The 27,089-nt window shown below is 30.7% G+C and overlaps 3 protein-coding genes and 1 long non-coding RNA gene across 7 annotated transcripts; 2 read left to right on the plus strand and 2 right to left on the minus strand.

The window, feature by feature from the left end:
- Nucleotides 1–71: 71 nt before the first annotated feature.
- LOC128395980 (uncharacterized) lies at nt 72–870 on the plus strand. Its single transcript, XM_053356480.1, has 2 exons — nt 72–394; nt 459–870. Exons 1-2 carry the CDS (start codon nt 164–166, stop codon nt 660–662), a joined length of 435 nt encoding a protein of 144 aa, XP_053212455.1. The 5' UTR covers nt 72–163; the 3' UTR covers nt 663–870.
- LOC128396045 (complement C3-like) lies at nt 695–8,800 on the minus strand (the record flags this gene model as incomplete). Its single annotated transcript, XM_053356566.1, is given in 9 exon segments — nt 695–1,465; nt 1,525–1,815; nt 1,887–3,800; nt 4,389–4,496; nt 4,499–5,419; nt 5,422–6,483; nt 6,486–6,938; nt 8,099–8,256; nt 8,772–8,800. Coding segments are annotated over 9 exon segments (5,187 nt in total), but the record flags the coding sequence as incomplete, so codon positions are not given.
- A 213-nt stretch (nt 8,801–9,013) lies between these two features.
- LOC128395985 (uncharacterized) lies at nt 9,014–14,644 on the plus strand. Of its 4 annotated transcripts, none has more exons than XR_008326751.1 (7): nt 9,014–9,670; nt 9,740–9,789; nt 9,886–10,450; nt 10,558–12,190; nt 12,269–12,902; nt 14,016–14,104; nt 14,509–14,639. It is a non-coding gene; the product is annotated as an uncharacterized LOC128395985 (long non-coding RNA). The 4 variants fall into 4 exon arrangements; XR_008326750.1 differs by having other exon boundaries at nt 14,040–14,104; XR_008326752.1 differs by lacking the exon at nt 14,016–14,104 and having other exon boundaries at nt 14,406–14,529.
- On the minus strand, nt 13,403–23,571 carry LOC128395963 (probable serine/threonine-protein kinase DDB_G0282963). Its single transcript, XM_053356462.1, is given in 8 exon segments — nt 13,403–13,697; nt 14,033–14,087; nt 14,460–14,567; nt 14,569–14,757; nt 14,865–15,046; nt 16,119–18,634; nt 19,168–19,327; nt 23,089–23,571. Coding segments are annotated over 8 exon segments (3,453 nt in total). The 5' UTR covers nt 23,167–23,571; the 3' UTR covers nt 13,403–13,532.
- Between the last annotated feature and the right edge of the window lie 3,518 nt (nt 23,572–27,089).

The raw sequence follows: 27,089 nt of genomic DNA on the forward strand, positions 1-27,089 counted from the left end.
TCGATTTTCTCTCATAGCAACCAAACTATTTCATCCAATGGAAATGAGATCTCGTTGCTATGTTTACATTTTTCTCTTTTAATTTTTTGGTTCCAAATTGTTTTCTGTTAAATTGTTATGTAATTGGTGATTTAATTGTTTCGTAGTTAAAGTAAAAGTTAACATGTTAAATGTTGGACAATTGTCATCATCTCTTTTGAGAAAGAATAACATTAATTTCCAATCAATTCGATGTTTACCCGTTTGGAGTATTGGAAATGAACCTCGGAAAAACACTGTTGCCATTACTCAGAAAACCAAATGGCTTGGATTTCTTGTTCCTTTGGGATCTTTTGTTCATGAAAGGGATGTTTTTTATAAGCAAAAAGGTCTCAAGTTCCATCCTGGTTTGAATGTAAGTTGTGTCTATGTGATAATCTTGCAATTAGGTTTGTAACTTGTCTGTTGTTTTTCAATAGGCTGCCTTGGATCCAAGAGACAATGCTATCTATGCATTGAGAGATGGGATCATTGTGATTTCCACTGAAAGATTTATTCCTGATCTTACCAATGAAACTGTTCAGAAACATTATGTTGATTATGATGGACCCATGATGATTCGTTATGCTCATGTGATACCTCACGAACAACCCAAACTCTTCAAACTGACAGAATTAGTTTAATTTATTTATACAAAAAGGGAAAACAATAAATATTATTTATGTAGATAGATTTATTTACAAAGTTTGGCACAATGATAGATTATTTCATCTTGTTACAAACAAAATTCAGTGATTAACATTGATAAACAGAAGGAAAATGATAAATCATGAGATTTACTGTTGTTGTTCTTGAGGAAAAGAGAGAGAGAGAGAGAGAGAGAGAGAGAGAGAGAGAGAGAGAGAGAGAGAGAGAAAACAAGAGACTTAAATGAATAGGGTTATTATTTTAGCTCTAATTATGATTAACTTCTTGTCAATTTCCTTTTTTTTAAAGATGAATATAAAATGGATATTACAAGAAAATAGTTCTCTTCCTTTCGTGTTGTTATTGAGAAAAAGTAACCAAATTGTGACGAAAGCAACTGTTGATTTGATACAAGAATAAATTTTTCTCTTTCAATATGATTAAATAGTCGAAATTAGACTTTGTTGTCCAAGAAGTTGAGGTAATTATGATTTTACTCTGGTTGACAAAGATTATTATGAGAATCATTTTCCAACTTTTGTCGACCATCAGCAAGTTAATTGTCTATTGTTTATCTTGAAGTTATCAATAACTCGTTTAATAGTGTAGTGAATTTTAGGATCTTTAGTGCCCACATCTTCGAGATCATATGCGATCGACCTCGAATCAAGATGAATTGCAGTCGAATTACGTATTTTTCCCATGAGTAAGAATTTCTCAGCATAAGTTGTTCTAAGTACACTTGGATCAAAGCAAGATCGATCCATGGTAAAGGTGAAATCTTGCCCTTCTTGTCCCTCTGCGAGAAAAAAAAGATAAATTAGAATTCAATCAAATGAAAGTTTCAATTATAATTACCTCCATAAAGAGATTGGCCAATTTTGAAATGTAGAATGACCAAAGAATCGAGTTCGATCTTTTTAACAAATCGACCCAACCAAACGAAACCATATTGTCCAGAGCAAATTAGTCTAGAAAACTTATCCTTAGCTCGACCCATGTTAACTGAGCCAATTTCACCGACTTCGTTGAGATTATCATTCAACGGGCAGATCCAACGAGCTGTACAATGGCAGATACTAGAATTGCAGATTTTTTTAAGATAATCAGTTCGACGAGTCGAATGGTATAACTGTGAACAGCCTTGGCCTAGATAAAAATCGAAAATAATATCGAGGTTAATAAGTTAATTATTCCAATTTTTTGATTCATGGATTTACCTTTCTTGTAATAATCGTATATTTTAACCATAGCAGATTGAAGATTAGCTACTTTGTTTTCTTGGTAGATCTTGAAACTTAGACAATATTGCGAATCAGCTGATACATCTTCGAGATAAAAGATTACTGATCGAGCTGTTTTCTCGTGAGATGAGATTATTGGATTATTTTTGCGAAGATTCATTAAATCATTTTCATCAGCAACATAACCACTTAGTATACCGACTTCAAGTATAACCATTCCAGTATCAGTTGAATCGAATCTTTTAGCACAAACTGTTAGTTTATTAGTAACTTTGGAGGTTCCTGAAAATTTGTAGTCGCTGGATGTTGATTCAGCCTTATTCGAGCCGGAATATGTCGGACCAGATGGATTAGCAGAACTAAGCTCAGTAAATGTAGAGTTTACAATTGTTTCAACTTGAACAAGACGCTCGTTCAGTACTCCAATTTCAGCTAACATTGTGATGTTGAAAAGGTCATCGAGTTCAACTGGAGTATCCGATGAAATAGAGTTAAAGTCAGTTGGTGAGAGATCATGAGTAACATTAACATCAAGCTCAAAGCCACAAAGTTTTTCGGGAGCTTCCAAAACATTATATTTATATTTAACCCGAACTGAGCCTAATCCAGTTCCACGAGTTACCATGTCTATATAATCACATTCATTGTTCATCTCAAAGGTTCTCATAACCTGAGCGTTGTCTTCGTGGAATTCAATTGATTTCCTAAATCGACCAGAAGTAATGTTACAAATGAGATTGATGTCAGTTAAATTGTATGAAGATTTAGCATAATTTGATAAAGCTTCTAAAGCAACAATGGTGTCCTGTGTAGCATCAAATGCTCCAGTGTACGAACGTTGAGATTCAAGGTAATTGATTATCGCTTGAATCTCATCTGGTTTGGCTTCACGAAGATTCAGAAGAGCTTGAAGGATATAACCAGTGGTTTCGATAGGTGTCGATGTATTCCAGAAGAGCTTATTCTCGTTAGCAGAGTAAACGGATAATTCTCTTAGACGAGAAACCAATGTTTTACGACGATCACTTGATTGTAAACATGGTGTCGTCGATAAACTATAAGCTAGAAGGGCAATGTGATAGGGATCACCTTTGATTAACTCAGAAGTTAGTTTACCACATAGATACGATTCGGCAAGTTTCAGAGATTTATCTCGTCTTTTGCTAAGAACTCGTGGGTAGGTGAAATTGTCACAGGTTCGAAGGGTGTTAAAGGTAAAGGCTGTTATTGGAATGACTCCAACTAAGCCACCAAGTGCTGATTTATGAATGATGGGTTGATACTCTTTCCATGAGCCGGAAGGAGATGATTCTTGATGGTCAACTAAATAGTCGATGGCTGTTAGAACCACTTCAGGGTCTAGATTTAAGCCTAAAAATGGAGCCGCTTTACACATGATCCGAGTGACAAAGGCAGTCAGCCAAAGAGAACTTGGTCGTTTCTCGAATGTTGAATAGGATCCGTCGGGTTTACGGAACATCATTTGATTTTCGTAACCTGATTTCAGATATTTTAAACCCTTTTCTTGTTGACTTGGTGTTAATCTTCCCGTAGAGTTGAGATAGTCTAGTGTGAAAAGTGTTGGTGCCATTCGAATGACATTTTGTTCACCACAACCAGTGGGCTTTGAAATTAAATGGTCAATATTTGATAGAGTAGTTACCACGGAAGGGCCATAAGAATCAGCGATTGCCGAGACAACACATTCTTCAGAGTCTGGAACGATGGCTGAATTTTGTGCTCTGGGAACTAAATCAATTCGGGTTTTCTGTTCACCTTTATCAGGGTCGATAGAGTCAACTAGATTTTCTCGTTTAATTGATCTTTTCTGTCGATGCTGAAGATTCCGTGGATCTAATTGAACGGCGTAATTGTCAACAACAGTGATACCTGAAAAAATAGAAATAATAATTAATGATACAAATGAAATTTCAAAGTTCAATACCAGTCAAGTTGTTCGATCTCTTTATTTTTCTCTTCGAGCCAAGCATAGCTATTCTATTTATCGAAACGGGAAAAGAAAGAGCTTATTAAAATACTTTTAAAACTAATTAAGGTGGGAGAAAATCTAATTCATAGCCAATTATGAAGGTTCAACGGTTTAACCTGCTGTTTCTAATTTCTTAATGGAGCTTAATCATTAACAATTAATCTCAAAAACAAAAAGGTGAGCGAACTTTACAACTTTGATTTTCCGTTTTAAAACCAACATGAATTACCAATAATGAAACAATTTATGTTTCAGTCTGTTTATCTTTACGGTGATCAATCTCTTACAATTTTAAATCACGAATTTAATAAATAATGGACCTTCGTCTAGAACTGAAAGTTGAATGGTGTGTCAATCAATTAAACAAAATTCAAATAAAGAATAACTAACTTATTATCCCGTAAGAGATGAAAATTTCTGACAACAATTATCAAATAACTGGATTAGAACATTTTTAAGAACAATCAACTTTCGTTTAAAAAACTAACCTTGAGGTACAACGTGAAGAGTTTTAATGACTATATCGGAGGTTCCATGAGCTAAGGCATCAATTTGAATTTTAAATTCACCCGTTCGAATGGGCGAGAGGGCGAACCTTCGGTGTGAAGTACTCCGGGTTCAACGGTAACCAAACGTCTTTCGGTTTTCTGTCCAGCATCAGCTTCGGAACAAACACCATCAACACCATACATAAATAGGTTAACCTTTTTCCTTGTTGATCCATGATTAAAGAGAGTGACCAACATTTCAACCTGTTCATTGACAACAATAGAATAGGGAAGGTCAACTCGAATGTGTAGATCTTTGCTTGAAACTAAACGAAGAGGATTTTCCATTAAACATAGACCGTCTTTGGCTGAAAGCGAAAGTGCATTAAGACGCCACGAAGTAATTGAATGAGGAGTTGTAACTGGATATTTAACGGAAGTCTGGGACTCATCGAGAGTAACCAAATCGAATAGCCAAGTTTCTCTGAAATCTTGACGAATTAAAGTTGACTCTTCGATAGCATCTTCTTGTCCTAAACTTATAGCAGGTTCAGTAGATTTCAGACTTTCAGAATCACTTCCGACATTCACATTGAAAACTGAGGTTCTCAAAAGCGGAGGTGCAAGGGAATTCAAACAACAATCTAAAAATGCTGAGGCACATTTGGTATTTTTAACACTACGAAGTAAAATATCTCGTCTCTCTTCACAAGATAAATTTTTCGCCTTAACAGTGGGCTTAATTTTACCCAATCGACAACATTGATTGATATAATTGTCTGAAGAGTAAGCAGGTAATGACGTGGAAGCGGCATGAGTTGAAGCTGAACGGGAAGATGTAAATGTCGGAGAAGAAACAAATCGTCTGTTTGATGATGAAGAAGAAATCATAACTCGTGGTGAACGAACTGGTCTTCGCCTTGAAGGTTTCTCTTTTTTAACAGCACAATTTGATCCAATTGAATTTGATGGAATACCAGCAATCACAAGGCCAGAGTTTAAAAGTACATCAGTTGGATCAGTTCCTCCCCAGGTCCACAACCTTTGTCTTTAGAATTGAACATCTTTCGAAGTCCATGACGGGTCAAAGTGTTAGCAGATCTAAGAAGGTAAACAGCTTCATCAACGCCAATAACTGACACCTTACGACGACTTTTACTTTGACTTGAGGAGACAATTAAAGTACCATTCTCTCCTGGTTCCATATTAGAGCTGGACACTCCTTTCGAGTTGATATAAGTGACATTAAGATAACATTCACTTGGGTCAACATTGATCAAAAGTGAATCGGAAACGATTCTATCAAATCGATAGGAAACAGCGATAAGTCGGATATATATTAGAATCATAGTAAGTTCTTCATTAGGAGAGATGAATGTTGAACCTTCAAAGAGAATTGAATTCTCATATCTGTCACCTACTTTATATCGGTCAGTTTTTTTCACAAGAGTCAGAGAAGCTGAAGTTTGGTTACTTCGTTCAACAGAAAGTCGAGAAAACGATTGTTCATCTTCATTCAGATTCGGATCTCTTGTTCGAACCTCAAATATGATTCTTTTATCTTGAATACTGGTATTATAATCAACTGTTACTCGACCCAAGTCATCACTCATTACATCTTTGGTTATCATACGACTACTGAAGATTGACAGTCGAGTGGGCATTCCAATAACAGGTTGATTGTGAACATCGAATATTTCAGCAATCAATCGGATTGGGTGTTCAGGTCGAAAGACACGAAATGATGAATCGAAATTAATCTTATAAGGTGAGGCGACAAAATGAGTTGAAGTGTCAATTTGTTTAACTTTTTGTCGGGTAGATGCTTCGATAACTGTTGCTTCGATGATAAGAACACTTCCAATAATCATGGAAACTTCAACTTCACTTTCACTAAATTCATTTGATGAAAATTTGTAACTTGTTACACCTTTAATCAATTCCAATTCATCAGTTTGACCAATACCAATGGTTTGATTTTTTCCATCTCTAACCTTGAATTTAAATCTGACCGTACCTGAAACCGGTTGACCTGTAAGATAAAATGCTGACACTGATCCATTGACGATTGATGTTGAAGGTGTAATGAATTTGGTGATTGAAGAGACACTTTAAACAGAGGTAAAATATATTCTCGTACTTCAAAGGTTACATTAGATGTAACCTGAAATTCTGGTCCATAAGCCATGATGATAGTCCATTTATTTTTAATTGGATCGGGTGGTATTTTAAACTCGTAATTGATAAAGTAATCATCTTTAGTTGCTTCAAGAATAATTTCATCCATTATTATTTTATGAGGATTTTTAATCGATAGTTTAACTTTATCAGCCATCGGTTTAAGATCATCATCAAGTCTCATTAATCTAATCCTAACTCTCTCCTTAGGTGTATAAATTGGTTTATCGGTTTGAACGAAACCAAATCCTGTATCACCAGTGATGAAAATTTGTGAACTATTTTCATCTCCATCCCTGTTAATCACTGAAAGCTTAGCTATTCCAGTTGAAACATTGGCTCCAAGCTCAATTGGAACTGAGAAAGGATTTTCTAAAGAAAAAGATTAACACAAGAAGAACAAGATTAATGGATTGTTAATAATTGGAAAAGTTTAAACATTAAAATGAATAGATTTGTTTTCTCTCCATTGGAAATCTCTTAATTGCTTCTATTCTGTTGCAATAAACTGTCAACTTATTGTAAACAAAAACTATCATAATGAAAATCTTATCACTTAAAACAATCATCATTTCTAAACATAATTAGTTTAAATTCTCAGTGATTACTGTCACTAATGACGAAATTTGACAAAAAAAACTTGACTGAGAAAAAAGAGAATCATTTTAAACAGACAAACTGTAATTAAGAATGGAGAGAGTTTGGAGACAAATTGACAGTCTCTCAAAATTAATTGACAAACTCGTGATTGAGTCTAAACATAAAGAGAATCATGATAATGAAAGTGTTAATAGGTAACTGATTAGAATATAGTTTGGTTTTAAATGACTAAAGGAAGAGAATTCAACTAATCAATGGTTAACTTTGTTTAGAGTAATAGACTAATTTCTTGTGATTTATTTACGCATTTCCACTAATTGTTTACACTCAAGAAAAATGGGTCTAGATTTTCTTAGGAAAAAGTTATTTCTTAACATAATTGAATATCGATTATAACGTTAACCCAGAATCAAAATAAACAAGTGAGAACTGAACTAATCACAAGACAGAATAAGAAAAACAAAAAGATGCACTGAAAAAGGAAACATCGTTAACAAATGATGAATTTTTTGAATGAATAATTAGATTACTAACTTGGTGATTTAGGGAAATATTTGGTAAAAGAACTTGATCATATGAAAGTGTTAATAGGTAACTGATTAGAATATAGTTTGGTTTTTAAATGACTAAAGGAAGAGAATTCAACTAATCAATGGTTAACTTTGTTTAGAGTAATAGACTAATTTCTTGTGATTTATTTACGCATTTCCACTAATTGTTTACACTCAAGAAAAATGGGTCTAGATTTTCTTAGGAAAAAGTTATTTCTTAACATAATTGAATATCGATTATAACGTTAACCCAGAATCAAAATAAACAAGTGAGAACTGAACTAATCACAAGACAGAATAAGAAAAACAAAAAGATGCACTGAAAAAGGAAACATCGTTAACAAATGATGAATTTTTTGAATGAATAATTAGATTACTAACTTGGTGATTTAGGGAAATATTTGGTAAAAAGAACTTGATCATTTGCTTTGATCTCCAACATGAACGCTTCTTCGGTCAAGGGTAAGACCACAACGTTCTCCTGAGTGTAAAGGCGAAAGATTTTTGGAGCCATGACCAATGGAAGGGAACATAATGATCTAGAAGAAAAAAACAATAAGAAAAGACAATGATTAAAATGGATTCCAACGTTCGAACAAGTCTAATCTCGATAATAATTCAATCAAAATTTTGTAACCATTAGAATCGACAATTTGGATTAAAAAATTGACCGAAGCATTTGAATCAAGAGGCGAACAATTAAACAACCAATACATGTAATGACTCGTAGTTAGAGTGGATAAAGATGTCAACTGGTGGTTCCATGAAAGATGTCATTCTGTTTCCGGTTGAAGTGAATTTGGAAAATGGACTAAATGTTAGCCCAAACAAATCAACTCACAGAGAAATGATTGAGATGATTAAACTAAAAGAGGAAAAAAAGCTCAATTCCAATCACAACATCATTCACCTCTAATGTAAACTTGTTTCCTTGTTGATTAAACAAATGATGAAAACCAGAGGCAAGAAAAAAACAAAAGGATATACACTTTCATGACCAAGACACACATTGACAAATCAAAAGAATCAAGGAGAAAAGATAATTAATACTTACTGGACACAAAGAGAAATAATTCCAATGAGAGAAGAAGAAAATTGTAATTGAATTTTATCAACATGATGAAGTAAATTGAAATGAACGTTTTAAAATTAAAATGAATTCACGTGAAGAGAAAGACAAAGATTAACAAAGTAAACTTGAACCTGACACTAATTAAGTCAACAATCAAGTTGAATTAAAGTAATTAGATGTTGATTTACATGATTTTAGTCGATTATTGTTATTGACAATGTCACTGATAAACAATTAATTCCACTGGATTGAGAGAAAAAGAAAAAAACTTTGAACAGAAAAAAAAGAGAAGAGAAAACAAAATAACACCAAAGATAATGTTGATTATTGAGAAAGGATTTTAAACTAAAGAGAATTTGTTTCTTTTTCTCTTTTTCTCTTGTTCTTCCTTCTCTTTTCCCCTCTTCTTTTCCCTCTTCTCTGTTCAACTTCTCTTTCTTTTCTCTTTCTCTCTTCTCCCAAGAGGAGGTAACATAATTTTCCAGCCCTTTTTGTTTTCACTTTTCTTCTGTCACTTGATTAACACTTACAATTAATTAAATCGCTTAAATTTAATCGTATCAATTAATTTAACATATTCTTTGTTCGCAATTTATCATCAGTGTTTACTGGAAATTAATCCCGATTAGAGTGTTAATCCTGTTGATTCACTTGTTAAGTAATTAACGTTTGCCCTTTGATGACAAGATGGCGGATCTTTTGGTTAATCGGTTGATATTTTTTATTTGTTTAAACGAGATTTGCTTTAATTGGTGTTGGTTTTTTGTTTTTGTTTCGTTTCTTAAAACATCTCAATGTGGATCAGCTTTTGGCTTGACAATTGGTATCTGATAAACGATTGGAATATTTTGGTTGACTGAGAGAGAAATCGAAATTATCATGTAAGTTAATTGGAAAGAAATGTTCTCTTCTACAATTGAGATGATCTTATCTTTTAAATTCGTTTATAGTGTTTGGTACTTTTTGGATAAATTGGTGTTGTGTCTCTGTGTGGAAATGGGTAACATTCTGTTTTATGACTTGATTCTTTCATCAACATGACAATTAAAAACAATTCGATTCATTTATTTTCTATTTATCTCTCATCATATTCTAGATTTATTGGTTAGAATCAACAAGTGTCAACATTAAAAAAAACACTAAAGGAGTTACATGTAAATGGAATTTCTTCATTTATTGTCATCGTCATTTATCATCAATCTCTAATCTTCAATCCATCATCACATCTTTATTTTTTTTCTTCCTTCATTAATGATCCTTGTCTCGTAGACAAACAAATTTTATGGCTAATTTGTTGATTATATCGCTCAAATCAATCTAATCAATCTTAATTTGATTACCCTTCCTACACTGACGTTAACAATAATGTTATTTCATTGTCAACTAGGCAATTTCCAGTGGATGCTAACTAGTGTTTGAATTAACAATCAACCGGACTGCCATTAACTGCGTTCTACCTTGAAACGTTTACTTGTCATCGGATTGAGAGTATAAATATTATAAAGGACAATAATCTCCAATCATAATTTAAATTTTCTCTGTGTGAGAATCTCTGCTGGATATGACACCATGGAGAAACTCACTTTATTGATTAAGACAAAGTTGATCACAACTGGAAATCAAAATGAAAGGGATGATAAGTGATTACAATAAAAAAAAAGGTAAATGATGATTATACTTTTAGATGGTGATGATACAAACGAAGAGTTGAAATAACATTAGATAAAGATACTAATTATGGTAATAAATTATAACATCTATTAATTAGATTCTGAGATCGCTGGTTTCTTGGTTTTGCTTCGATTTCTTCTTTGGTTTTTTGAACTTTTTGGATTTGGATTTGGATCATGGATTTTAGCGTTTAACTGTACGCACATTACCATTCGGCCACTTTTGTCGGTCAGTGAATATTTAACCTTGATTGGAATCTGGAGAAAACAAAAAAATGTCAACACAATTGGTTAGTCAGAAAAAAACAAGACAGATAAGTGATGTAAAGTCCATCAAGAGGAAACCAATCAACAATTAACACAAATCTGATAAATTTGACGATTTCCATATGATCAGAAAAATCATTCAACAACATAATTTAAGACCTTGACCAAGATGAATTGAAGTCACATCCATCATCACCACGAGATTAAGTAATTAGACGAGGAAACATATGGCTAATCATCATCATCGTTATAATGATCGTGTTGATAAAAAAATAGATTAGCAGTTTCCTTAATTTAACTTAAAGTCGCTCAATACTCTGTCTTTAATCTAATTATCATGCATCAACAGAGAGGAAAACAATTGACAACCAACCTCGGCAACTATGGATGGAGAAATACAAAGATTCATGGTGACATATGAGCAAAATTGTCGCTTAATTGTTTCACCTCAATACCCAGTAAACGTTTTCTTCAAGATCAATTACACTTCTGAAAGCTATTGAAGCAAAATCAAGAAATTATCCTACAACAAACATCAAGTGCATCCTTTTTGATAACAAAGTAACTTCATTTACAAAACTATTACATGGATGGTTTCAAAAAGATAATAACAATTATCATCTCGAACTTGATGTTTTAACTTCCATTAGCTACAAAATTCAATATTTCAAAATTTGTGTAAGAATAATTGAAAAAGATACCCAATTGAATGGACCAACACTCCAACATAACTAATTGTTACTACGATAAATTCAAATTTGCCTAAACAAATTATTCATGAAACAATTGTATTTCCTGTTCCGAAGACATCATGTTGCTTATCATCATTATTCAAAAGCAATTGATGAAAGGAGGAAGATGGAAAACAAACAATTGTGATAATTGATTGATCGTTTTTCTTTCCAGAACAATATTGAAAGATGATTATACATGTAATCATCAACTAAATCAATTGGATTTGAATAATTATCACTTACCGCTGGATAGAAAGGTTTAACTTCGAACGAAGCTTTGAAAAGATATTTACGACCTTTTTTGATTGGACAAGAAGGTACAATATAACCTGAACATGGATCTTTTCGAGTCTCAGGGAACGGAAGTTCTCGTCCTCGAACCACACCTTTAATTACTTCGGACAAACTGTTGGCATTGATCGCTGTGTAAATAGAATAGAAAAATTAACCAAAGCTGATTAGAACAAAAGGAAAACTTGAAATAATTCTGTTAGAAAGAGATCAATATTATTCTAAATGAATAAATATCTGTGAATGACCATCAAATTGGCTCTTAGCACTTCGTCACCACGGTAAACATTACACCATGGAAACAATGAGTCAATAATGGAAACACCCTGAGCAACATTGGAAAAAAAGTTCCATAATCAATGTTTATTGATTTCAAATTATTCAAATTCAAGTGTTTACTTTAAATTTCAAGTAATTCAAATGGATTTCAATAACTTGCGTAAATATAATTTATTTAGACTTTTGTTCATCTCTTACGTAAATTGTATAATATTTTTTTTTCTCTCTTTCTATTCAGGTTTACAGCTAAGAAAAGTTCGAACTGATAATAGATAATTGGAACTTACGTGCTTCGAAATCAGCTTCAACCTCGACAGTTGATCCAAGGTTGATGATACAAGGATCCCCTGAACATGGTCTTACACGAACTTCCCGAACATTACCACCTCCTAGGGAATAAAGAAAATAATATCAATATAAATGTCCAGTTTGTCTTATGAAATATACAATATAAACACTGTGAACACTTTAAATGGTGATGATAATCAACAGATAACTAACCACAATCAGTGAAGTTTACACCCTGTCCATTGACTTTGGTAAAAGCAAAACAAGTAAAAAATAAGATTATTGAAGATTTGATCATCATGGTGAAGTTGGTGAAATCGAAATGAAACTTTTCTTCAACGTTCAAGAGATAATGTTTTAAGAAGGAAAAAAAAGGTTGGATTTATAATTTGAAAGTCGAGAGAAAAGAAAAAGTCGAAAACACCGAATACACACCGTGAGATTTCAGCTCGAAATCATTAAGTGAAATCGGAAAAGTGGTCTGATGAATGATAATGATGACGACTAACCGTAGGTGGTGGTGGAAGGAAGACAAAAAAGGGAGGGGCAAAGGTTAAATCGTAAATGAAAGTGAAAGTTAAATGGTAAGTAGCCTTTTGGCCTCAAATGCTTATAATCCATTAGAATTGACAATCAAAATGAATCAACTAAAAACCAGTCAACAATATTGAGTTCATAGTGTACTATATGAATGGGAAACACTCTCACATTGAACATGAAGGTAATTAGGACACTTTCGTTGTTGTTGACAATTTAGTGACAGTTTAAAAAATAATAATAATTCAAGTATATTATCAAGTCAAGGCTGATTATGATGGTTAATCAAGAGAGATAATGATTAACTGAAAATTAATCACAATAAAATACAAATCGTACTTACAAATCGTGTAATCAATAAATTAATATCGATTATCAATTAACGTATTAATAACCAATTACTACGCCAATTTAATTCATTAAAAAGTTAATTGAAAATTACTCAATCATAAATATTACTTAACTTGATTACTTTATGGTAATATTACCTTGAATAATAGATTTAGATGATAATTTGAATTATTATTATTTCAAAAATTAATAAATAGTAAATGAGACAAAATAATTAGACAAAAAAAAAGAAATGAAATTTAATTCAGTTAACAATTTGATTTTGAAAGTTATTACAATGAAAAAGTTTGATGATGAATGATTAAAGTGATGATTTTTGTGACAATTTAAACAAGATAAATATTTGAATGAGGTGGTTGAAGTTTATTCAGTTCCTGAAGGATACGAACTCGTGGACCCATGGGGATTCCTAATTTGATTAATTTCTCCTCATTAAGAGCTGATAACTCTTTTAATCCAATTTTTTCACTATCAAATTTAGAAGTATATTTCTGTTGATTAAAGAGAAGAGAAAATTAATCATGATAATCAATAATTGTTGAGAAAGAGAAAGTGAAAGATGAGAAAACAAAAATAAGGAAATGAATATGTGAGAGTTAAATACAAATAACGGTAAATGAATCAACGAAAGTAACAAAAAGAAAACAATAACGATTGAATTGAATGATAAATAGAATAAGATTGACAAGTGAAAATTAATATTCTAATCATGATAAATATCCTGATTTACCGGTTTAAAGTATACATATTGTTAAATTGTTATTATCGTTAATTGGCTATTGTTAATCGAGTTTGTAAATTTGATTCAGTTTCAAGTTTTTCTTACCTCGTAGCCTAGTTTTTTAAGGAACTGTCGGAGTGGAGGCTCATCACCGAAAAATCTGATGAAGAATAAAAAGTGAGAATTAATTTTATTAATCAAATAAATTGAAATAAACAGTTAATTTGATTTGTGAGAGAAAACAGATTTGCGGAAGTGTTCAGATTTTCGTGGTCTCTCAATTGGAGGTTGACATGAACAGAGTTAATTGCTGGAAGGCTTTTTCGCTATTATCCCGATTATCATGGTTTTCTCTTGGTTTTCCAATTGATAGAACTTTTTCTCTCTCTCTCAATCATCTTCATCAATTAAACCTTACAAACAATTACCCGTTTTAATTGTGTGAAGGTTTCAATGATTTATCTGTTTTCTTTTACAGTGATAATGGTCAAGCAAATTAACTTTTTGTTTTGTTTCGTTCCTCATTAATTACCTTTTAATTTTATCGAGCTTATTGTTTTTGGTATTTCCGATTACTTCAGATCTCAATTTCTCCGATGAATCCTTAGGATCTGGTCCCATGTTGCTTGTTGATCGTTTTGGTTCCACCGTCGACAACCAGAGGTGTCGTTTTAAAGCATCGTAACTGCTCGTGGATTCGGTCGACATCTTTTCGTAAAGTTTGAACATCTTCGATCAAACACTGATTCGACCTTATTTCGGAAGAAAGTTGGGAAACACTTCGTGCTAATGTAATCACATGGCCTTCCAATCGTTTCAATCGTCGAGCTCTATTTTTCCATAATAATTTAAAGAGAGAAAATCATAAGCAACTCAATTAAGTATCATAATACATTTTCTCATTGTGTCTTTTGAGATTATCATTTAGTTAATTTACCCTTTAGAGTCAAAATCTTCTCGTCGATTGAAGTGTCTATTGTTACGACTGTAGAAAGCATCTCGACTAGCAACGGACAGCGAAGATACCGATCCACTTATCCGACGATTCAGTTTACCAGAACTTGAATGATGCATTGATTTTTTAGCTCCATGCATTCGGGAACCAAGAAGATTGAGTATCTGAAATAATGAGAAAAAAATTGTTTTTATAAAGTGAATTTAATTTTGATCGTTTGATCCCAGTAATTAACTAAAATGTAAACAAACATCATCATCATGTTTATATATACAGAGATGAAGTTTTTTAAGAAAAAAAAACATTCTCATTATCATCAAATTTCATATCTACATTTCATCATAGTAATCAATCATTTGGATTAAATCACATCGTATGAATTAAATACTCATTAGAAAGGTAAGATTGATGATCTGACAATCAAGGGGAAAAGTTGAACAGAAAATCAAATCTACAAGTTCACTGACCACATTCATATCAATGAATTTCTGTTCCCTGGTCAGGGTGATAACGATTAGAATGAATATTCTGTTAATGATTATGGTTCCATGAGAATGAATTGAAATTAAGACGATTAAAAGTAATAACAATAAAGGAAAAAGTTTATGAATGGATAATAAAGGAAAGATAAACTTGGAAATTTACAGAGAAAAGTTAACAGTTGTAATTGGAACACTAATCATAATTAAATAGTATCACTATCAAAAAGAATACACAATTAAAGTTGAAGAAAATTAATCCATCATTTTCGAAAAGTGAGTCGAGTAAATTGTCGTCGCAATTAAGGGAGTTAATTAACAATTCCAATGTCACAATGATTTAAATTCTCAAATATAATTTATCACAGTGACACAAAAGGGAAAACATCAACAGACAGAAAACAAGGCGATTGTTAATTGCGAAAAAATTGTCAACAAGGTTAACGAACTGAATTAATATAAACTAGATTAAGATTCATTGTCACCACCTTAAAGACAATTAAAGAGATACAATCACAATGATGAAGAAGAAAAACTTAAGGGAAAAAAAAGAAAATGTAACAAAGATTTAATTGTAACAATTAAAAAGACAATTTGTTAGAAAGTCGAGTAATTAGATTCTAATTAGTTTCTAATTGTGATTAACATGCGAACGAAAAAGTAATAACAACAGTAGTTCCCTCTTTTGAAAAAGAAAACCAATTCTCTTAACGAATCGATTAGATTTTTTTTTCTCTAATTGTAACAATCTAATTACCTCGGAGTACATGTTTTCCAATCCTGACAATTGTTTCCTCACATGAACATTATCGTTATTTGTTTCCCAGGCGTCCGTGTTTGCGGTATATTCACTGGTCAGATCGTCCACATCATCAACCGATTCTAATCCGATTGTGGTCACTGATCCAGTTTCCTCTGGAACCATATTTGGATTTCGCCATTTTTTACTCGACGACAATTTACCGTAACCTTTACCGTTACTCAAGGTATTGTACCGGCCATTAGATGAATTAGTCGATGCTAATTTAGATTTGACCCCTAGAGTTTGTTTAACTTGACCATTGGTGTTGGAGCTCGTGGCAGTGTTACAATTACCATTGGCCATGTGACTGTTGACACTGGTCAGTTGTAGCTTGTCCCCCGACATTGAAACTTTCTTACTATTGACCATTAATCCATTTTTGTTTATATTAACACCATTGATTTCACCTTTTCCATTGAGTGTTAATAAGTTTTGGTTAACTGTCGCTGAGCCGAGTTGATATTGCGTTTTTTGGTGCTGTTGTTGTTGTGGTGTTGATGTTGATGTTGTTGAATCTATTTTCTTATTGACTCCATTTGAATCACTTTTTTTCATTGAGTTTTTAGTTTCAGGTTCATCGACGGTTTTAGATGAATCGGAAACCCATGAATCGCTTTCAAGTACAACAGGTAATCTCATGCATTGATTTTTCAACGATGATAAACCTAACCCATTGGAAATGTTTATCCCGATGTTTCCTCCGCATCCTCCACCATCCGAGGTCAGTTCATCATCTTCGTCAAGAATTTTCTGTAAATCAGCTTGCATCTTGTCCAATGTTGATGATTGTGAGGTTGATGGTTTATTAAGATGACCATTGGAATAATTTGTTTGCTGTTTTTGTTTAGTCAATTCTGTCCCATGAGAATCTGTTTGATCAGAATCAAGGCTTGTTATATCGAGAGGTGGACTGATCGATGTTGAATTTTGAGCCTCAACTGAACCTGATTCTGATGTTCTGGTTCCTCTTCCTGAATCAGATGATGATGATTTATAAGCTAAATCAGGTGAACTTGATGAAACAATCATATGATTAAGAGCATTGTCTGTTTTACATTCATCATCAATGGATAAAGGAGTGTCCGGTGATCGATGGCAATTACGATGATGAGAATTCACATCCATTGAAGTGCTATTATTATTATTATTATTATCATTTCCACAATTAGATGTAGATGATGAATTTTTTACAGTTAATCCATGATTTTGATTATTCTCATAGGAAGAAACTACGACAATATGAGAACCTAAAATGGCCGTTGATGAATCTTGTCCGTTTGAAGATTTCGTGGTGTTGTTATTACCTTTTGGATTCATTTTAATTGTATTAGATGATAATGAAGATACTGTTTGATAATTATCGTCCGGACGCAATTCGTTTGGCCTACAAACCTCAACGAATCGATGCTGTGATTGATTAGCATTAATTGTTGGCTGTTGATGGTGATATTGTTGTTGTTGTTGTTGTTGACTGATTGTTTGTTGACTTTTAGTGTAAATATCTTCAACATTACCATTAGTTAATCGTTGACAATTTGAATCAACTTTAATTGATGAACACTGAGCTTGTTGTTGGCTGTTGATGTTTCCGTTGGCTCGTGTTGGTGTTGATGTTGATGTTGATGTTACAAGATGCTGTTGATGATACAAATGATAAGGTAATCCACTTTGCTGCTGATTAGAATACACTTGATGAGGATAAGCATAATTACAAGATGATGATGATGATGCTCCGATTGTGGGAAGATAAGTTCTTGAATTTCCAAGATGATCATAATTATCTCTCAGATAAACTGAATCATTGTTGTTAAACTGCTGCTGTTGATGATGAGCTAGATGATGAGGTTGATTATTGTAAATCATATTTCCAGAGTAATGATTACATAATGAATTAGCCATTATTGGTATCATTTGTTGATTTGGATGATGATTAAGGAGTGTTGATGAATGTGAGAGTGTAGATGAAGGATATTGACGATAATCAAATGTTGAACCTGAAGATGATACTGATTGTTGGCTTGTTAACTGTAAATTAAGGGCTGGTGTTGATAGACTTCGAGTTGTTAATGGAGGATTGATAATATCATCCTCATCAATTTCCTCGTTATTTTCATTATTGTTAACATTATCTTCACTATCTTCACCAACAGGGTAATCAGAAGGTCCATTATTAGAAGTAGATATTGTTGATGATTCTAATCCAGTTGAATTATTAACAGAAATTGGAGCTCGACGAGAATCACGAGAACCGGGAAACAATGTTGATCTTAACTTTCGTAAACACGGACTGGTTATTGTTTTAGTTAATCTAGATTCTTTCTTATTACTATTAGTTGATTGTTGGGCTGATGATGATGATGAAGATGATTGTTGTTGATGCTTTGATGAAGTTGTTACCTTTGACAACTGTTGACAAGAACCATTAATTTGCTGCTGACCAACACTACTCTTATCATTACATGATGAATTGACTGGACAGGAAGAAATGAAATGATGGTGGACACAAGAAATTAGGAAGCAAGGAAAAAAAAGTAAGAAAAATGATTATTATCATGACAACAATTTACTAATCATCATTATCATGTTGATGATAATATTAGATGAGATTGACAGTCAATGAACTCTCACCATCATCAATTGAATAAGAATGAAAAATCATTAAGATAAACTTGAGATCTCATGCTAATTCAATTAATTTAATCTTCTAAATTAAAGATTTACTCAATGATTAGACTACCTTAATGGTCATCATCATGGAATCAGATGATAGCATAACTATTATCATTATGATTTAATTGTGATTAGAATCTTGATTGACCATAGAGAGAAATTCATTTACAATAAGAATCAAGAAAATGATGAGAATATGAAAATGTTGAAATCTCGCCAATTCAATATTCAAATTTCAACGTAAAAGTCTCATTTGTTTTCTCAGGTTTAAATTAACGCTTCACAATCAGATGACCAGTTAATCATTTACAATTAAAACTAATTGTCGTTTTACCTTTTTCCTTTGAATAGAGAGCCATTGATCTCGGCAAGGAACCTCCGTTGGCCAGAAAACTGATATTCCCTGGTTTCCTGGTTAAAGTACCTTCGCCATCCCCTGAATAATTCAAAGTTAATCCTGAACCTGAGTTCATCTGTTGTCTCATCATGTTAATCTGAATATAATGATTAAGACAAAAAAAAAGATTCAAGAATATGAAATTTACAGGAACTTCAAGATGAAAAAAACAATATCTTCTTGCATATTAAGATGATAGATGTTGATGAGAAAATAACCTGATCATCATCATCATCATCATCATCAAGTTAATTATAATGAGAATCATTGATTAACAATGTATTGTATTTATGATTTATATAAATATTCAGTGAGAAACAAACAATCAACATTAACATGATTGTTGGTAAATTATCAATAAGCAAAATAGATGAGGCAACGAATTGAAAGTTTTTAGTTACTTTTAAGCAAATTAACTAACCAACTAATCATAATCATCAACATAATCATTAAGTTAATCATTTTCACACAAAAAAACACCAACATTTGATTAATATATTTTCTTGTTACATGCAAATGTATCAGAAACAAACAAATTGCTGAACGTTATATATTATTAATCAACGAGAGAAACACAATCAACAATTAAGATTGATGCTTATTAATAATACAATAATTAGTTAAAACAGAAAAACATGATTGCGTGTTAATAATCATTTCTCACATAAAATTATAATCAACAATTAATAACAAATCATAATAATAAATAAAATACAAACAACACGATAATTAACATGATAATTAACAACCTGATCGTTGATTAATCAAACTAACGATATTTTCATTGTATTAAAAGTCACAAAAACAAAACAAGTTGAGATTTAAAATGAAATTTAATCATGTTTGATTAAGACACTAATCAAATGAAGATACTTTGAGATTAATTAAATCCACTGATTAGTGTTAATTTATAATCTTATTGTTGATATTAATATAATACAATCACAATAGTGTCTTGATTAACTAATATTTATATTTTCTTAATTGTTACTTGTTCCTTTGTCTCATGATAATGATTTAACTTAATTATGATTTTATAATAAATAATTATCAAATATTAATCGTGACTATTTGACAATCTTCATTGTTAACGGATTATCATGATAACTTTCATTTTATCATTTAAATCATGATTTAACTTTTATGAAACTTTTTTTTTATCAATCATATTTAATCATCACAATTTAATATCATTAACTAAATATCCGGATCTTATATAACAATATAATAGTATTACAATCATGATTTATCATGAAAATAATATCATAGTAATCATAGTAATCAATGGTGATGAGAAAATGTAAATTGTTAACAATCAACAATCAACAAGTTGATTGAAGGTGAAATCGTAATCATGATTACAATTAGATTGATTTCTTTTCATTTTCTGTAATAATAATATATGAAAAATTTATCATCTGTTTAATTAGAATCAAGGTTAATTTTCAACAATTAATAATAATTAACTAAATTGTATTTCTTTTTTTTTCTTGTTACCTGTTAATCAAATTGCTTCAGTTAATCACATAGTAGTTTATTCAAGGTGAATTTTGTTATTGTGATTAAGATGGTTAATTGTTAGGAAATGAGCGTAACAATTGTAAACGTGAATTAAATGGTTAATTGTTGAGGAGGGGAAGATGAATTAAGCAAAATTTATATATATTAATATTATGTAACATTAAACTGATTGTTAACAATTAAATCTTAATCATTAATCGTGTATTGATTGTACAGATTAATTCGTGAAGCTGAAACAACAAAGTTAACACAATTAATGGTTAATCTGATTGTTAATCAATAAAACCGAACCATGTAAATTACAATTAAAAAGTTTCCATGATTAACAAAAAATTTATTAATTGTTGTTACTTTTTCGCTTAACTAATTCATTTGATTCATCAATTGATTATAATATTGATCAGTTAACTGTTATAATAATAACAACAATCGTAAAACTTTTAATCAGTTGATTGTTTTAACAACAAAAACTCATATAAATTATAATTTTTAATCACAAGTGAAATTAGTAAATATTATAGTTAGTTGATTAGTTAAATTGCTGTTAAATTGTTGCATTTGTATGACTTTCATTTTAAACACAATCGTGAACAATTAATAAACAGATAAGTTTGTAACATGTACACTAAATTGTTGAAATGGAAACAAAATTAACTGATTGTCATGATTAAGAGAAAAAGTTTCTCAATACTAACCAACAACAATTAGATTTTAACCTTGCAGTTGAAATGATTTGTTTTTATCTCATTCACGATGTAATTAAACTCAATTAAGATCAATCCTAAATATGAATATGATTATACTAATCAATTTCTACCTTTATTCATAATCATGTTGATAGTGATTACTATTCAAAATCTTAATCATAATCATAATCTTAATCATGTCTTCATCTTCATTTCCATTTTCATCTTAACCATGAAATCATTTCATCACTTTTATCATCATCTTCATCTTATATCATAGATATTTTTTCATCTTCATCATCTTCATCCCTCCTACCTGATCATTTACTCCCACTCTCTAAATCATCATCATCATAATCATAATTTACAACTAATTGTTACCTGTGAACGAATTTTTAATTTATGCTTTTGTGGAAAATTAAAATTAATTTAATAACAATTAGCGTGTTTTAATTGTTACCATTGATATGCTCATGTCATAATTGAATTTGATTGTTACCCTTTCTTGATATTTATGGATGCTGATTTAATTTGATTATCTGAGACTGAAATTAAATTACATTGTTATTTAATTCAATCCTTTCATTTGATTATCACAATCTAGTGTTTTCTCAATTGTAGACAATTAAATTTCTGAATAAATTGAAATGATTATAATAATTTACTGATTATGATGAAAGTTTTGTTTTTGTTTCTCTCACAATAATCAACATGGTTTGTTAAAGGTTAGGTAAAAATGGTTATGATTAAGATGATGATGATAGTTAACAATTATTAAATTGTTGATCTTAATTTATAAATAAATAATATCTTTGAAAATATAATTATTTTCATTACATAATAAACTTGAAACATGATGATAATCATCAACATGATTAAAACTGAGCTTAATAATGAAATTATTTGGGAAAGCAACAATGTTGATCAATTACATATTATTGTTACTATTATCATGATGATTTTAATTGTTATGATTAGGATGGGTTAATTTTATTATTATAATTAACTTACACACACCTCCCTCACTTTAAATAATCAACATTATGATGATTAAGATTAATTTTTTTGATTGTGATTAACCAACAACAAGTATAATACTCACAATCCCAAGTTAATGATTGATGATTAGTGTTGAGATGATTATTGAATTGTAATTAAATTGTTACTGATTGTTGGTAAATTAAAACGGTACACATGAAAACAAAACAATTGTGATTAAGGTTATTTGATATTATCTAATTGTTGATGATGATACAAACTAAAGCCAAGCCTTGATTAAAACTAGAAACATTTAAATGTTTAACAATCAACGATCAACAATCAACTGTCATCAAGTTAACACACAATTTAATTTTAATCGTTCTCAAGATAATCTAATTTCAGATGGAATCAAGGTTAATTCTGAATTTTGATTAACTTTTAAATTATACTCGTTTTCACATAATAGTAATAACAATAATACAATCAACTTAATCACAATTATATATCAATCACAAGAATCCACAATTAAGATTGATATGAAATTAACCATGACAATTAGCATAGAGAAATGATTTGAAAAAATTTGAATGGACAATTATTATTATCATTAAATCAAATCAAATATTTTGATTTAGTTCAAATCACTATTGAAATAATAACAATACTTTACCTTTAAATTGTCATGATAAGTTGTTGATTGTTGTTTAGTTGTAGTTAAATTGGTTTCCATTAATTTCATTGTATCCATTTGTGATTACACAGAAACAACAATCAAATATTTGATTGAAATTGTTGAACAATTTGGCGGAAAAGTTCACAATCTAATCATGATAATGATTAGAATACATATTGACACCTTTTTTAAATAGTATAAACTGGATTAGTTAATCACAATCAATAGAAAAGTTAAATTTGAATAATCAAAATAGTGGAAAAGTTTTATATATAAAGTAATCAGCACGTTGCTACGTACAAGTTACATGTGAAAGTCATTCTCATCTCATAAGCAAAGGGCAACAAACAACAACAACAACAAGGAAAGGGGAAGATAAGTTGAGGATGATAAAGATGATGAGGAGGAGGGAAGATGAAGAATGATGATGAGAGGGAGAGACTTCAAGATCATGACTGGGTTTGGAGATCATACCTGTACAGGTAGATGGAAGAGTCGAGAGAGAGAGAGAGAGAGAAGATGAAGATGAAGATGAGATGGATATTGCTGAGAAGAGGATGAAGAAGCCGAACATACATAGGAAGATGAATGAAAAAGATACAAGATGATGATGAAAAGAGAGAGATAATATAACTTTCTTTCACGAAGATAAAATAATTTCGTGATTCTAGAAAAATATCATAGAAGGAAAAAAATTTTTCCTCTAATATTTTTCCATCTCTCTCTCTCTCTCTCTCTCTCTCTCTCTCTCTCTCTCTTGTGTCATCAAGATATACTTTCGGCTTTCGGCTTTAGAACTGACCTCTCCAATCTATAGGTTTCACTGCTTTCTTCCCACAGGCCACTTAGAGGTCATTTAAGGCCATGATTATAAGATTGACGAGAAGACCTCATTAGCTTATTATTATAACCATCACTATGATAATACCTTTAATTGCCTTTGGTTTTGTCACTTCCTCCTCTTCCGGTTTTAACGCTTCAACTAATTATAGTTACATATAAAGTCAATAATTAACTTAACTATCAACCCTAGGGACGTTAATTTAATCATTGATTGTTATTATTATTTCTTATTAAGTTATATAATAATTAACAATCATCATATTAACATTCAAGGTTCATTAATAATTTAGTTTCAATTTTCACCTGATTGTTTCAACAATTAATTGCAAATAGTATTTTTTAATTGTTAATTATCAAGCAGATTGTAACTTCAACCAATTAGCCAAAGATAATTTAATAATAATAATAATAATAATAACAATCAATAACTATTAATATCATTGTTATTGATTTTAATTGTTTCGATAACTTTTTTTTCCTGATTAGTTATTAAACGAAAAAAAAATCAAAATTTTATTTAATTACTTTCTGATAATTGGATTATTTTTATTATGATTTAGCTGAAAAAAGTTTAATCATGTTAATAATAAGAAAACAATTGTCATGATTAAATCAGGTTACCATGAGCACGATTATTGTTTTCATTATTAACTAACTAACTAAACAGTTAATAATAATAATGTAATGATAAGCATTTGTTTTCATGTTAATTTAAATCATAATTTGATTGTAGTTAATTTTTAATAATAATAATATGAATTAAATTGTTACTTTAATGATAATCATTGTTAATCAATGTTTCATTCATTCAGCACATGTTACTATTAAATTACAATTGATAATCAACTAACCAAGTTTACCAAGATCCATGTTTTTGATTGTTGTTAGTTAATTGTTACAATACAACTAATCATGAATCAATAAGAACCAGAAAAAAACAACAACAATTTAATCAATTAATATTATCCTGAATTTTTTTTTCTACACGAAATTGAATCAAAAACAATTAAATCATTTGATTTTCATTTTGATTGGCAATCACATACAATTAAGATGATTTAACCTGAATTTTAATAATTGGTTGATTATTAAATTTAATTGAAAAAAATAATAATAATAATAATCGATACTGAATTAATTAGATTATGTGAGATTGTGACAGTTAAATGTTGACACAATTTGTTGATTTAATTATTATTGGGAAAATAAAACAAAAAGTTGTTAATAATCATCATCTTTTCAACAAATTGTCTTAATTGTTTGATTGCTATTGTTAATTTATTTAATTGCTAAGGGTGATTTAAATTTTACTAAGCCGTTATTTAGATCACCGTGAGTGGCCTTGATTATGAGCCCGCTAATCAGGGTTAGTTTAACAGCACAATTAACATAATTATTAGTACAATTAACTGTATATTGAGATCAGAAAATTATTAAATCAAAACAAAGCTAAAAAATGAAAAATTTTCACTCTTCACCCTCAAGGGTTAAATTGTATTAATCATTGCAATCAATTTAGGACAATTTAGTAATTTTTTTAGCTTTCATTATACTGATTCTGATTTGGGGGACAATCAATGGTTACCTTAGACTTTGAAATTGATTATTGTGATTACAATTACACCACAAAATTCAAAATAGTAACAATTTAACATCAGTAAGTTTGATTGCTTTTCCTAATTTAATGTAACTGTGAACATCATTAAACACAATTAACCGAAATCAAATATTCACTACTCTTAATTGCTTTGATCATTATATGTACCGTTAATGGCTATTTAATTCAATTCTAATTATTGTATTAGTTTGATGATTTAACATTTTCTCAATAAAATTAACTTACCTGAACTTGATTATGTTGAGCAATAAATTGCTGATAATTTTGATCACTTATCAGCATTTTCAGTTATCGTTGAGTTATAATTGTTGGTTAGATTAGTTTTAGGTGTGATTAATTGTTATTATTATCCAAAGGGAATTAAGGTTCACTTATAATCAATAAGATCCAATTGCATGTTAATTGTAATTGTTAAGGTGAAAACATTTTCCTTGGGAGGGAATATTCAATTGGAACAGAATAACAAAAAAGTTCATTGATGCAAATTAGATCGTAATTGAGAGTTGGAAAAGTCGAACAATGAAAAAAAAAGTTACAGAGACAAAAAAATTTTTCTTTGCAGAAAAAAAAGTTAATTATGAGAATAAGATTATGGATACAATTGATGATTAGGATTAAGATGAGATGAGTGTATTATGTTAGATAAACGGATTTCCTGTGAGGAAACTGTTACTTTTTGATGATGAAGACAAAAGAATTGACAAAGATGATGAAGAGAAAATGAGAGTAATTTTATGCAGAAAAGATGAAGATTGAAAGTATTTTGAAAGAAGATGAGAAAAGATGATAAGAGTGAGTATCATGTGCAATATACGAATGAGAGAGAGAGAGAGAGAGGAGATGAAGCTTAATTCTCTCTATGAGATTAAATCACTTGGTTCGTTTTATTTTCCTTTGATTAGCATTCGTGGGAGAGAAACCTTATTAACCTGTTCATTAGCACGGTTATCATGCAAAAAAGTACAGGTAGAGATCCAGGGTAATCGTAATGAAAGGTAACCTTGCGAGAGAGAGAGAGAGAGATTGAGAGAGGCAGATGGGCGACGCTGTGTATTAATCTAATGATAATGTTTCAGGCCAATAATGATAAGTCGGGAAAAAGTTTAAGCTTTGATAAACTTTTTTTCCCTTTCAAGTTGTAAGTTAATTTCCATGTTGTGATCAACATGTTAAAACTTTTTTGTCTCTTGTTGTTGTACAACCTGAGCATCGACCCGTGGCCGTTAAGATCATCGGTGCAGAGAGAGACACACACATAGGATAAGAGTGAGAAGATGATCAATTTTCTGTGATTTTTTTTAATCATCATCTTCATCTTTTTTTTACTTACGAGATGTTATTCATCTATACAAGGGATGAAGGGATATATGAACATTACAATATTATTTTCCTATGTTTATGATTGTTTCTCATGATGATGATCCTTTTTTTTACTGACTTACATTTACTGTACATTTGGGATGATGATGATGATGATGGTCCAGGACGAAGACGACAATTCCCATGAAAGTAAAAAACTGTGAGAAATTTTGAAAAG

Source organism: Panonychus citri, unplaced genomic scaffold (assembly GCF_014898815.1).
Source record: "Panonychus citri isolate SS breed McGregor unplaced genomic scaffold, ASM1489881v1 Contig00142, whole genome shotgun sequence".
Classification (NCBI taxonomy): Eukaryota; Metazoa; Arthropoda; class Arachnida; order Trombidiformes; family Tetranychidae; genus Panonychus; species Panonychus citri.

Coding starts and splice junctions, on each gene's coding strand:
- LOC128395980 (XM_053356480.1), top strand. CDS start 164: ATGTTAAATGTTGGACAATTGTCATCATCTCTTTTGAGAAAGAATAAC. Junction 395..458: donor AGTTCCATCCTGGTTTGAAT/GTAAGTTGTGTC, acceptor GTTTTTCAATAG/GCTGCCTTGGATCCAAGAGA.